Source organism: Lipotes vexillifer, unplaced genomic scaffold (assembly GCF_000442215.2).
Source record: "Lipotes vexillifer unplaced genomic scaffold, Lipotes_vexillifer_v1.1 scaffold1562, whole genome shotgun sequence".
Lineage (NCBI taxonomy): Eukaryota > Metazoa > Chordata > Mammalia > Artiodactyla > Lipotidae > Lipotes > Lipotes vexillifer.
The window spans coordinates 1,536,945-1,551,139 of NW_006771471.1; the positions used below are offsets into that span (position 1 = coordinate 1,536,945).

Below are 14,195 nucleotides of genomic sequence, written 5' to 3' on the forward strand. Positions count from 1 at the left end.
AATTCAGTAAAAGTGGCTAGATTCAAGATATGTACATAAAAAGTTGTAGCTGCTCTCAACACCAGCAAGAACGAGTTACAATAAAAGCAGCAAAAAACAAAAACATTAAATACCGCATGAATAACCTTAATAAAAATATAAGGGTAACTGTATTATGCTACTCTATGTAAATAGCATATTGTAAAGTTAACAGTTCCCAAGTACTTTGGATACTAGAATTCTAATAAAACATTGGAGGGGGAATTTTGACACATTATTTCTAAGATTTACTTAAAGAAATTAGCAAGAGAGAATAAAATGTTTTTGGAAGAACATAATTCTGACAGATGGTAAAGTATATTATAATGTTTCAATGGTTATGATGGTATGGTATTGGTATCAGGATAGATAACGATTCAATCAGATCTATAAAGCATATAGCCAAGGAAAGAACACTTACTCAGAACGGCATATATGATAAAGATGGTATCATTCAATCAGTGAAGAAGAGAAGGCCTATTAAATATATAAATGGAGCTAGAACTGTTTTTATAAGAAGAATATTTATATGTTTACCTCACATACTTAAAAATCTTACAAATATTAAATAATTAATTTTTTAAGATTCATTCATTCATTCATTTATTCATTTATTTGGGCTGCATTGGGTCTTCATTGCCACGTGGGCTTCCTTTAGTTGTGGCGAGGGGGGGTTATTTGTTGTTGCCGTGCATGGGCTTCTCATTGTGGTGGCTTCTCTTGTTGTGGAGCACGGGCTCTAGGCTCACGGGCTTCAGTAGTTGTGGCACACAGGCTCAGTAGTTGTGGCTCACAGGCTCTAGAGCACAGGCTCAGTAGTTGTGGCTTGCAGGCTCTAGAGCGCAGGCTCAGTAGTTGTGGCGCCTGGGCTTAGTTGCTCTGCGACATGTGGGATCTTCCTAGACCAGGGCTCGAACCCGTGTCCCCTGCCTTGGCAGGCAGATTCTGAATCACTGTGCCACCAGGGAAGTCCCTAAATAATTACTTTTTAAAAGTACAAACCATAAATATATTTTTAAAAAGAAAAAGAAAAATGGGCCATGGATACAAACATATTTACTGAACTGGCCAGTAAGTTTATTAACATTTTTCTTAGTCAAGAAAATGCAAATGTCCAGTGGCTAAGACTCCATGTTCCCAATACAGGGGGCCTGCCTTCGAGCCCTGGTTAGGGAACTAGATCCCACATGCCACAACTAGAGATCCCACATGCAGCAATGAAGATCCTGCGTGCAGCAACTAAGATCCGGTGCAGCCAAATAAATAAATAAATATTTTAAAAAAGAAAAGAAAACGTAAATAATTAAATCCTGTCACTTGACTATTAAATTAGTAAATATATGTATACTTAATTGAAGTACAGTCAGTTTACAATGTTGTGTTGCTTTCTGGCATACAGCAAAGTGATTCAGTTATACATATATGTGTGTGTATGTATATATATTCTATTTCATATTCTTCTCTATTATAGGTTATTACAAGATATGAATATAGTTCCCTGTGCTAAACAGTAGGACCTGTTGTTTATTTTATATATAGTAGTTTGTATCTGCTAATCCCAAACTCCTAATTTATCCCTTGCCCACCCCCTTTCCCCTTTGGTAACCATAAGTTTATTCTCTGTGTCTGTGAGTCTATTTCTGTTTTGTAAATAAGTTCGTGTTGTATTTTAGATCCAAAATATAAATGATACCATATGGTGTTTGTCTTTCTCTTTCTGACTTGCCTCACAGTATGATAATATCTAGGTCCATTTGTATTGCTGCAAATGGCATTATTTCATTCTTTTTTATGGCTGAGTAGTATTCCATTGTATTTATGTACCACATCTTTTTTATTCATTCATCTCTCAATGGACATTTGAGTTGCTTCCATGTCTTGGCTGTTGTTAATAGTGCTGCTATGAACATTGGTGTGCATGTATTTTTTCAAATTATAGTTTTGTCCAGATATATGCCCGGGCTGGGATTGCTGGATCACATGGCAACTCTATTTTTAGTTTTTTGAGGAACTTCCATACTGTTCTCCATAGTGGCTGCACCAATTTACATTCCCACCAACAGTGTAGGAGGGTTCCCTTTTTTCCATACCCACTCCAGCATTTGTTATTTGTAGACTTTTTCATGATGGCCATCCTGACCAGCATGAGATGGTACCTCATTGGTCAGGTAATTTTTGTAGTTTTGATTTGCATTTCTCTAAAAAATAACGATGTTGAGCATCTTTATGTGCCTGTTGGCCATCTGTATGTCTTCTTTGGAGAAATGTCTGTTTAGGATTTCTGCCCATCTTTTGATTGACTTGTTTGTTTTTTTTGTTACTGAGTTGTATGAGCTGTTTATATGTTTTGGAAATTAAGGCCTTATGGATCGCATCATTTACAAATATCAACACTTTCTCCCAGTCCATAGATTGTCTTTTCGCTTCGTTTATGATTTCCTTTGCTGTGCAAAAGCTTTTAAGTTTGATTAGGTCCCATTTGTTTGTTTTTGCTTTTATTTCTATTGCCTTGGGGGACTGACCTAAGAAAACATTGGTATGATTTATGTCAGAGAATGTTTTGCTTATGGTCTCTTCTAGGAGTTTTATGGTATCCTGTTTTATATTTAAGTCGTTAAGCCATTTTGAGTTTTTGTGTATGGTGTTGAGGGAGTGTTCTAACTTCATTGATTTACATGTAGCTGTCCAGCTTTCCCAACATCACTTGCCAAAGAGATTGTCTTTTTTCCATTGTATATTCTTGCCTCCTTTGTTGAAAATTAATTGACTATTGGTGTGTGGGTTCATTTCTGGGCTCTCTTTTCTGTTCTGTTGATCCATATGTCTGTTTTTGTGCCAGTCCATGCTGTTTTGATTACTGTAGCTTTGAGGTATTGTCTGAAGTCTGGGAGAATTATGCCTCTAGCTTTGTTCTTTTTCCTCAGGATTGCTTTGACAATTCTGGGTCTTTTATGGTTCTGTATAAATTTTACGATTATTCAAGTTTGGTATAAAGTGACAGGGGTTAATGTGACAGGGATTGCATTAATTCTGTAGATTGCTTTGGGTAGTATGGCCATTTTAACAATATTAATTCTTCCAATCCAAGAGCATGGTATATCTTTCCATTTCTTTAAATCATCTTTAATTTTCCTTATCAGTGTTTTTATAGTTCTCAGCATATGTCACCTCCTTGGTCAGGTTTATTCCTAAATATTTTATTTTTTTGATGTGATTTTAAAAGTGATTTTTTTTTTTTAACTTTCCCTTTCTGGTATTTCATTGTTATCGTAAATAAATGCAACAGATTTCTGTATGTTAATCTTGTATCCTGCTACCTTGCTGAATTTGTTTATCAGTTCTAACAGTTTTTGTATGGAGTCTTTAGGGTTCTTTCTATGTACTATCATGTCATCTGCATATAATGACAATGTAACCTATTGCCTTCCAATTTGGATACATTTTATTTATTTTTTCTTGTCTGATTGCTGTGGCTAGACTTCCAATGCTATGTTGAATAGAAGTGGTGAAGGAATTCCCTGGTGGTTCAGTGGTTAAGACTTTGTGCTTTCACTGCCGTGGGCCCGGGGTTCAGTCCCTGGTTGGGGAACTAAGATCCCACAGACTATGAGGTGTGACCAAAAAAAAAAAAAGTGGCTAGATTGGGCATCCTTGTCTTGTTCCAGAATTTAGGGAAAAGGCTTTCAACTTCTCACCATTGAGTATTATGTCAGCTGTAGGTTTGCCATAAATAGTTTTTATTATGTTGAGATATGTTCCCTCTATACTCACTTTGGTAAGAGTTTTTATCATGAATGGATGTTGAATTTTATCATGTGCTGTTTTTGCATCTATCGAGATAATCATGTGGTTTTTGTCCTTTCTTTTGTTGATGTGGTGTATCACATTGATTGATTTGCATATGTTGAACCATCCTTGTGACCCTGGGATAAATCCAGCTTGATCATGGCATATGGTCTTTTTTATGTGTTGTTGGATTTGGTTTGCTAATATTTTGTTGAGAATTTTTGCATCTGTATTCATCAAAAATATTGGCCTGTAATTTTCTTTTTTGGTAGTGCTTTTGTTTGATTTTGGTATCAGGGTGATGGTGACTTCATAGAATGACTTTGGGAGTGTTCCCTCCTCCTCAGTGTTTTGGTATAGTTTGAGAAGGATTGGTCTGAGTTCTTTGTATGTTTGGTAGAATTCCACAGTGAAGCCATCCAGTCCTGGACTTTGTTTTGCAGGGAGTTTTGGGAGTGTATTTTAGTTTGTTTGTTTGTTTAATTAATTACTTTTTTGTTAAATTTTTGGCTGTGTTGGGTCTTCGTTGCTGGGCGTGGGCTTTCTCTAGTTGAGGCGAACAGGAGCTATTCTTCATTGCGGTGCATGGGCTTCTCATTGTGGTGGCTTCTCGTCACAGAACACAGGCTCTAGGCGTGTGGGCTTCAGTAGTTGTGGCACACGGGCTCAGTAGTTGTGGCTTGTGGGCTCTAGAGCACAGGTTCAGTAGTTGTGGTGCACGGGCTTAGTTGCTCCGCAGCATGTTGGATCTTCCAGGACCAGGGCTTGAACCCACGTCCCCTGCGTTGGCAGGTGGATTCTCAACCACTGCACCACCAGGGAAGCCCCTGGAGTTTTTGGTTTTGTTTTGGTTTTTTTTTGGAGATTCTATTTCACTTCTAGTGATTAGTCTGTTCAAATTATCCATTTCTTCTTGATTCTTGATTCAATTTTGGTGGGCTGTATGTTTTTAGAAACTTGTCCATTTCTTCTAGGTTGTTCAGTTTGTTGGCATATAATTGTTCATAGTGTTCTCTTATGGTTTTTTGTATTTCTGAAGTATCCATTCTTACTTCTCTTTCATTTCTTATTTTGTTTATTTGGGTCCTCTCTCTTCTTGGTGAGCCTGACTAGAGGTTTGTCCATTTTGTTTACCCTTTCAAAAAACCAGCTCTTGTTTTTATTGTTTTTTTTTTTTTATAGTTTTTAAATCTCTATTTTATTTATTTCCTCTTTGATCTTTATTGTTTTCTTCCTTCTGCTGACTTTAGGTTTAGTTTGTTCTTTTTTTTTCTAATTCTTTCAGGTGGTAGGTTAGGTTATTTATTTGAGATTTTTCTTGTTTTTTGAGGAAGGCCTGTATTGCTATGAACTTCCATCTCAGGACTGCCTTTGCTGCATGCCACAGATTTTGAATGGTTGTGTTTTTACAGTCATTTAAACTTAATTGATATTTTGAGGACATTATATCCCAAAACTCCAGAATATACATTCTTTTCAAGTGCACATGGAACACTCTCTAGGATAGACCCACATACTAGGACACAAAACAAGCCTCAGCAAATTTAAGAGGATAGAAAGTTTTTCAAGCATCTTTTCCATGTACCATGGCATGAAACTGCAAATAAACCACACAAAGAGAAACAAAAGACAATTACATGGAGGCTAAACAACATGGTACTAAAAAACCAATGGGTCAGTGATGAAATCGAAGAGGGAATTAAAAAATACTTTGAGACAAATGACAATGAAAACACAACCATAAATTAGTAAATATATTTTAAAAATTATTGTTGGATGAAATGTATGTAAAGTGTTTAGCCAAGCTTTCTACCTGGTTGGGCAGAGTAGGGATGGAGTAATACAAAGATGTTCTAGAAAGGAAATTGGAAATAGTCACTAAGAACCTTAGAATTCTAAACAAATAAAAATGTAGACAAAAGATCATGGGATCTAAAAGTGAAGCACATCATAAAGGTAGCCAAATAGCTTATGTTCAGAAAGATTTATAATTATTTGAAAGTGGCATAATTAATAGGTATGAAAAATATGCAAATAAACTTCCTAAGTGTAATAAGGAAATGTCTTAAACAGAAATTTTCCAGAAAGGTTCGATATTGTTTTTGTACCGAGTACAAAATTAAAAATTAAAACTAACTTCACGTTATCATTGAGATTTCTACTGTGCTGTGTTATGCTGTAATCACACATCTTAACCTATTTGGTAATACCTTAATTCCCTAACTTTGAAACTATGCAGATAGCATAAGAATGTCAGAGAAAAACTGTTAATACATAATGTTAACCTAGTATTAAAAGTAAAGGGAAGAATGGAGAAAACTAGGAAGGCAAAATTTTGACTGTGTCAAAGCTCTAGATTAATTTCCGGAATAAAGATTGTTAACACAGTCACTTTGGAGTTTGAAGAATGTGTGAATGAGAGAAATATGTTTAGCTCACTTTTAGAACGTACACCCTTTTCTTGGCCTGAAAGAAGTAATACATTCCTCTTTTTAGTTTTCTTAAGGAAAATGCTACAGTTTGTAACATGAATATACAAAGATCTGCAAATTCTTTTGTAGACAAGTTAAATCTTCTTAATGGAGAGATCTTGGATTTGTTTGTTGAGAGCTGGGTCTCTCCCAGAAACCAATGATCTTAGACAAGTCAATCTTAGACAGCTTAATTTTCTTCATCTTTAAAGTTTGCATAGTGGACAAAAGTTCTAAAGTCATTTCTACCTCTACTATTCTATGATTTTGAAATATATTTAACTACATTTGCTGCTACTGCTTACCCAAAATAGAAATTGAACACTAGGTTACCCAAATTTCACCTATTTCAAAAACATAAATCATGAAGAGAAAATTTTATGGCATAAGCTTATTACAGACCTTTCTCAATCAGTTAATTTCTTGAGTAGTAGTTGGCGGGGTTTTTTAGTAAAATAAATATAACAGATTTTATATTCCTAGTCTAAGCTGTTTTTAAGAGAAAACATTATTGTGTTTGAATATTTAAATAATAAATAAATATTGGCTTTAATGGTCAGAATCCATTGTGGAATTCAGAGGTTTATTTCACTCTAAGAAATGAAATTTACCAAAATTATTACTTGTCATTTCTTTTCCCCCTCCTCTATAGATATTCGTATACCACTAATGTGGAAAGACTCTGATCACTTCAGCAATAAAGAACGTATGTATGATTTTAATTGTAATTGAGATATTTTCTGTAATATGTAGTAAATTTGAGTTTATTAGGAGAAAAAACTGCTTCTCCACTGAAATAAATGGATGTCATTTGACAGAATAAGCAGAATCTTGTTGATAGGAACCTATGCAAGGATGGTGAGTAACAGGTAATAGAGAAGGGAATTGTGCAATAAAAGGAAATGTTTGAGTCATGGTAAAGGCAACATTATTTGACCAGAGATCTTGGAGATCTTTCTGCCTTGTTTTCTTACTTCAGATTATTTAACAGGATGTAAGAGGAAAAGATTTTTAGCTTGATTTGATTGTTTTCCCCTTCAGCATTTTATGGCTTCATACAGTCTTAACAAATCCATGCATTGTGGGTCATGGAAATTAACCTCAAATGATTTCTAGCTGTTAGAGGCAAAGCAGAAAAGATATGATAATCCTTTATCTTTCTTGTCTATTGTGATAGCTTTGTTCCTCATACTTTAAAAACTGAATCACACTGAGCACAATTAGTTTTATATGAAAAATCCAAAATCAGGTTAGTATATTTGTTATTCAATTAGGAAATATAAATTACTTTACAAAGGAATACATGCAGGTATTAAGTACATCTTTCTGATTACAGTAGAGAGTTAAGTTTTTCTGAAGAGGTACATTTTCTCAGTAATGAGGTTTCAGTCCTTTAATCACCTAATACTTTTTAAAAACATCATCAAATTAGAAGGCCCAGCAGCTATGGTTTTTGTGTTCACATGTCTACTTTTTATTGTTTTTGTGGTTTCCTCCCTTTCAGTTTGGTGGAAAATGTTTTGCTGTTAATGTGCTTGCTCCTAACCTCTCATAATAGAAAACTTATTTTTCTTAAAATATACTTGGAAACCAAATGACAGGGGTAATAGTTATATACATAAAATAATAAGTTTGCTATTAATTAAAGCTTAAAGAGTTTTCTAGGAATAAAATTTGTGAGTTTGGTGGGTACTTTAGGCTGCTGAGAGGCCTATATTTTTAACTTTATTTTTTGATACTCCCTACTTTAATTGTTGTGCTTTAGTTGGGCAAGCTATTAATATATATTGGCAAAACAGTCTCTATAAAAAGTTAAAGGATTACAGTGTACAGTGTATGAAAATAAGAATCTATTAGCAAATATTTAGGCTAATTATTTTCATTTTCAAGCAGATTTTAACATAATATAGGCATGATTCATCACATGAATCATTGTGTTATGTTGTTTTTCTTCTCTAGGATCACAGCGCTATGCCATTTTTTGTTTATTCAAAATGGGAGCTGAGGTTTTTGATACTGACATGGTGATTGTGGATAAAACAATCACAGATATATGTTTTGAAAATGTGACCATATTGTAAGTATCTTTTAATCTTCATTGAATGAAAAGAATCTAAAATTCTACCTTTTTCAAAGGAAGGCAAATTTATTGGATTATTTTTGAAGCATTAAAATCTTTAAATGTTTAAATTGATTTTGAACATTGCATTATTCAAAATAAGCCCATCTCTGCATTTGAGATTTTTCCAGTGTAAAATAAAGTGGAAATCATGTAATATTAGTAGTAACACTATGAATACAATGGAATCTCATTGTAACATTATTTTATGTAGAGTGAATTTGGGCATAAAAGAGGTTCTTACATCTCATATAGGAGATCTGGTTACAGAAATACCAAAATAGTATAACAACTTTATGAGATAGTTCTGAAATATGTACCATAGGCAAAGTACTTTGGTAAAATTTTGAGATGTTCTTTTTCTTATGGTGCACTTCTTTCATGTTTTCACTCCAAAACAATAAAAAGTTGGGTGATCCTCAGGGCTGTTTTTATTGCCCCTGCTCTTTTACAGGCTCATTTTATTGTAGTCATAATATAGAACCAGAAAGAACTCCTCAGGTAGCCATAGAAATCATTTTTAACTAACATAAGTTTTTCCTGGCCTTTTTTTCTATTGGCCTAAATCAGTATGTGATTTGTATTTTTTACAGGGTTTCAAAGACAGTATCTTTGCATCCAAATATTAATAACTACTTAACTATTAAAATCAATACACATGTTTTTTCCATCTTTAGCTATGGAGCTATATACAGTTGAGATTGAAAGTACTAGTTTTGCCACTCATGTAGCATTAAAAAAACGATTGCAAACCATGTTTTGTGGCTTTGGTTCAGTGTCCCATAAGGAATTGTACAGCACAGAAAAATATAATACATTTTTCTGAGTTATCAGCAGTAGTGCAGGCCATCTTATAAGCTCTATTGCACCAAAGAAATTTATGTAGGATGCCCCAAATATTGCCAAATGTTTACATAATTGAGACTTAAAAATAAATATTTATTATTTATCTAAATATACTTATTTCCATTATCAACTATTACTAGTGCATCTTTTCCTGCAAAAATCATCCTGTTAATGGACTCCTTTCTTCACATCACTTTGCTATTGTTTGTTTTTACCACAAAGACAAAAATCATAATTTTTTTCACAGAAAGAACAATGCAAGTTACTTGGGAAGACAACGCATGATTTATAATTTTTTTTTAATTCTGTAAATATTTTAAATTGTTCTAAAAATAACTGCTCACAGATGTTCTAAATGTTATTTTAAAATGTGCTTTTTGTTATGATTGTTTTAGTAAGTATTCAATATTTATGAATCTCTGGTTTTTCTCTAAATATTGACATTTGTTAGTCATTACCAGGAATACTGTATGTTTCAGTTGCCAAATAATAAACTATAAAAATATTTGGAAGTTATTCCTTGGATTTATTCAAACTATAGTTTGGCTATTTAAATCTTAAAAAGTCTATGCTGCGTTTTTAAAATCTCTGAGGCTGATGGATTGTCCTCTACAGACAACATCTACTGCTGTTGGACCTCCTTTGCTATTTGAAGTATATTTTACTGTTAGTAACATCACCACAATTGTTTATAGTAAAGATAGTTCACTGTGTCTGAGAAAGAGCAAAGCCAATCTTGGCATTGCAGATTTTCTGCATATTGGTTTAATAAATACATACTGAATATCTTTTATGCTAGATTAAGAATACAAAGATTACCAAGATATCACTCCCCCTCAAGGAGTTCATGCCTTGAAATATATCTCTTTATATTCATTTTTTTGTTTGTTTTCTCCTGTACAACTAAATAGTGAAATGTTATTTCACAGTTATTAGGTACAAAGGTGGAGCGGGGAGGAGGGGCACGGTGTTGAGTGGACTGTGTGACTCTTTATGAAAAAGGCATGAAAACTAAAGGTTTCAGCAGAAGAAAGCTTTTGTCTCTTTTAATTTTCTTTGTGTTCTTTGTTTTCAAATCTTTTTCCTTTGGAGGAATCGTGATTTCAGGAAATCATACATGTAATGTAAATACCTTAAAAATAGCTATATTATAGGAATGAAAAGGAGAAATAGCATTGGCAACAAAATGACCAGGGCATTTTATTCTTTTCCTTTAAATAATTTGCCTGTAAATATTGGTTAAATTGAGTTAAGATTGCCCTACTTTAGAAGCTGGTAGCTCTAGAAGTTGCAGTGACTCTCTCAGGTCATTTAGATACTAAATAAACACTGGGATATTCTGTCTCATTAACATATATTAACATAAACCTGTCCCAAATGCTGCTTTTAAATGTTATGAAAACATCACAGGATGTTATTTTATTTTCTGCTGAGTTAAATTTCTAACATTATGATTGTCCTTGTTTTTAGTAATGAAGCAGGGCCAGACTTTCAGATAAAGGTGGAAGTATATAGTTGCTGTACAGAAGAGTCTTCTATAACCAACACACCAAAAAAATTAGCTAGGAAACTGAAGACATCTATAAGCAAAGCTACAGGGAAGAAAATAAGTTCAGTGCTTCAAGAAGATCATGAAATGTGCTTGTCCTTCAGTTCTGCTATTTAGTAAGTTTTCTAATACAATATTTACAGCGATACAGTATAATTATGTATTTGTGACATTTTAAAGTATTGTATATGGAGAATATCTTTACATTTTAAATGGGAAAAAACATCCTGAGGCAGGAATATAACTTGGTTGTCTGACATTTACTCAGCTGAGTTATCCTTAATACCTTCCTTTGAAAGTAGAAAGTTGGGGCTTCCCTGGTGGCACAGTGGTTAAGAATGCCTGCCAATGCAGGAGACACGGGTTCGAGCTCGGGTCCCGGGAAGATCCCACATGCCGCGGAGCAACTAAGCCCGTGTGCCATAATTACTGAGCCTGCGCTTTAGAGCCCACAAGCCAAAACTACTGAAGCCTGCACACCTAGACCCTGTGCTCTGAAGCAAGAGAAGCCACCGTAGTGAGAAGCCCACGCACCGCAACAAAGAGTAGCCCCGGCTCGCCACAACTAGAGAAAGCCCACGTGCAGCAACAAAGACCCAACACAGCCAAAAATAAATTAATTAATTAGTTTAAAAAAAGAAAGTAGAAAGTTGGGTGACAGTGTGCTTTTAGTGATTTGGAATTCCAGTATCTAGCAGAAAGATGAATTATTTTTCTTGAAAAGGGACTATCTACATTTTAAGTTGTTTGCTACATATCAGTCTACTAATTGGATTTCTGCATATGTCATGCATTAGTCTTAAAGATTTTAAAAAATATTTTATTTCTTTATAACAAAACCACATTACCATTATCACATCTAACAAAATAAAAAATAAGTTCTGAATATCATCTGATGTCCAGTCTGTGTTCAAATTGCCCCAATTCTGAGGAAGTTCTCTTCTGATCTGTGCAAGTCAAGATGCAAACAAGGTCTACAACATTGCATTTAGGTGAGTCTTTTAAGTTTCTTTTAATCTTTAACAATGTCCCATCTACTTTTTTCCTTGCCATTATTTATTGAAGAAGCCAGATCTTATAGATTTCCCATATTTTGAATTTATCTGATTACATCTTTGTGGTCTTTTTAAACATCTTTTTCTATCCCCTGTGTTTCCTACAACTTGTAGTCAGATCTAGAGGACTGATTAGTTTCAGGTTCTCTTTTAGGACAATGTACTTTCTACTGTATCCCATTTGGAGGTCTTGTCTCACTTTTACTCATGTTAAAACTGACCAGTGGGTTCAGGTGTTGTCGGCCTGATCCATCCATTATAAAGTTCCCGATCAATCTCTTATCTAATGGTGTTAGCAGCTATTGCAGGTCATTCATTATTTCATTAGGGGTTATAATTTGGTGACTTTCTAAATTTGTCCTTTATTTATTTACTTATTTATATTTTATCTTGATTCTTTTCTCTCTTTTTTTAAAAAAATTATTTATTTATTTATTTTTGGCTGTGCTGGGTCTTTGTTGTTGCGCACGGGCTTTCTCTAGTTGCAGAGAGCAGGGGCTACTCTTCGTTGCGGTGCACAGGCTTCTCATTGCGGTGGCTTCTCTTGTTGCAGAGCATGGGCTCTCGATGCGCGCACACGCTTCAGTAGTTGTGGCTTGTGGGCTCTAGAGCACAGGCTCAGTAGTTGTGGCGTGTGGGCTTAGCTGCTCCATGGCATGTGGGATCTTCCCGGACCAGGGCTCTAACCCATGTCTCCTGCATTGGCAGGCGGATTCTTAACCACTGCGCCACCAGGGAAGTTCTGCATTTATTTTTAAACCTAGAATTCTCTCAGAGAAGAACTTTCTTTTGTTAACTCTCTGGATATAAATGCAAAAAAATTGGTGGAGGAGAAGGAGGAAAAAAATACTTGGTTCCTTCATTTTAGAATAATAAGTTGATGTTCTACCATGGAGGTGATCAATGTTTTGTTTTATTTGAACCCTTGTATTTTTATATATTTGTGTTTCAATCTATTACAGTTATTCTCTTTGAAGCCAGTTTGTCCCATCTTTGATCAGTGGGAAACCTTTAAGCTGACTCTGCGTCCTTTTGACACAACCTAATCTCTGATTAGCTTCTTTGCTTTCTGGCCAGGGAACATGTTCCATGTTCATTTTTTGTTTTTCTGCCCACAGTTGGAATCACCATCTCTTCAAGGAGCCCTGGTTTCTCTCAGATACTTTCTTTAAACATTGTGTTTGCTTCTTTACAAGTATTTTTATCTTTATGTTTCTTGGGAAAACTGTTGTACAGGCTGCATTCCTAGAATTTCTTTGCATGTCTTGGTAGGGTTGGCTCTTTAGTATGTAAGTAATTTTACTGTAATTACAAAAAGCAAAATATTTTAGGTGTAGATCCTGGAAATATCAATCATCAAAATGTAACTAAGTAACTCTTTTCATATCAGATATATTACATGTGAAAGTGACTTGGGACTCTAGCATTGTGGCTTTCAGTTTATTTTGATTGAGATCCACAGTAAGAAATACATTTTACATTATTACTGAACGCACAGTAACATAAGCAGACGGATTTCGTGAAGCAATACTTAGCCCTTGCTATTTATAGTATAGTCACTTGACTTTTTTTATTCTAGTTATTTTCAGTTTCTTTTAATTCCGTTTATGAATCATTAAATTGATTTCATGATTGTTGAATGGGTCCCATCCACTGAAAAAAAGAAGGCATAGAAGATGTAAATCTTTGCTAATATAAATGTTGTTAAAAAGGAGGAAGGGAGACCCTTTCATTTTCTTCCTTTAAAATTAAGGCCGTCTTAAAACTTTTCTAGATTAAGATGATATCAAGTATTTGCTGGAAAATGCTTTAATTCAACTCTAAGGTAATGGAACTCTGTCTTTTTGATGATTGAATGAACAATTGTATTTCTAGTTTGAAGCATAGATTTTAGAACTGAGAGAGACAATCACCAAATTAGTAGTTTAAAAACATTTTTAAGCAGCAAAATTCTTTATTTAAAAAAAAAAAAAACCAGGACCAACATAGGCAGAACACTCTATGACATAAATCACAGCAAGATCCTTTTTGACCCACCTCCTAGAGAAATGGAAACAAAAACAACAATAAACAAATGGGACCTAAAGAAACTTAAAAGCTTTTGCACAGCAAAGGAAAACATAAACAAGATGAAAAGATAACCCTCAGAATGGGAGAAAATATTTGCAAATGAAGCAACTGACAAAGGATTAATCTACAGAATTTACAAGCAGCTCATGCAGCTCAATATCAAAAAAAAACAAACAACCCAATCCAAAAATGGGCAGAAGACCTAAATAGACATTTCTCCAAAGAAGATATACAGACTGCCAACAAACACATGAAAGAATGCTCAACATCATTAATCATTA

At 34.3% G+C, this 14,195-nt stretch overlaps 1 protein-coding gene across 1 annotated transcript in view; it reads left to right on the forward strand.

Moving 5' to 3' along the window:
• The window catches only part of RTKN2 (rhotekin 2), a 77,383-nt gene that overhangs the window by 25,697 nt on the left and 37,491 nt on the right, over positions 1-14,195 (forward strand). The window contains exons 4-6 of the mRNA XM_007446807.1: positions 6,928-6,981; positions 8,235-8,352; positions 10,711-10,905. Coding sequence (XP_007446869.1) covers positions 6,928-6,981; positions 8,235-8,352; positions 10,711-10,905 — 367 coding nt within the window. The remainder of the gene's footprint in view (positions 1-6,927; positions 6,982-8,234; positions 8,353-10,710; positions 10,906-14,195) is intronic.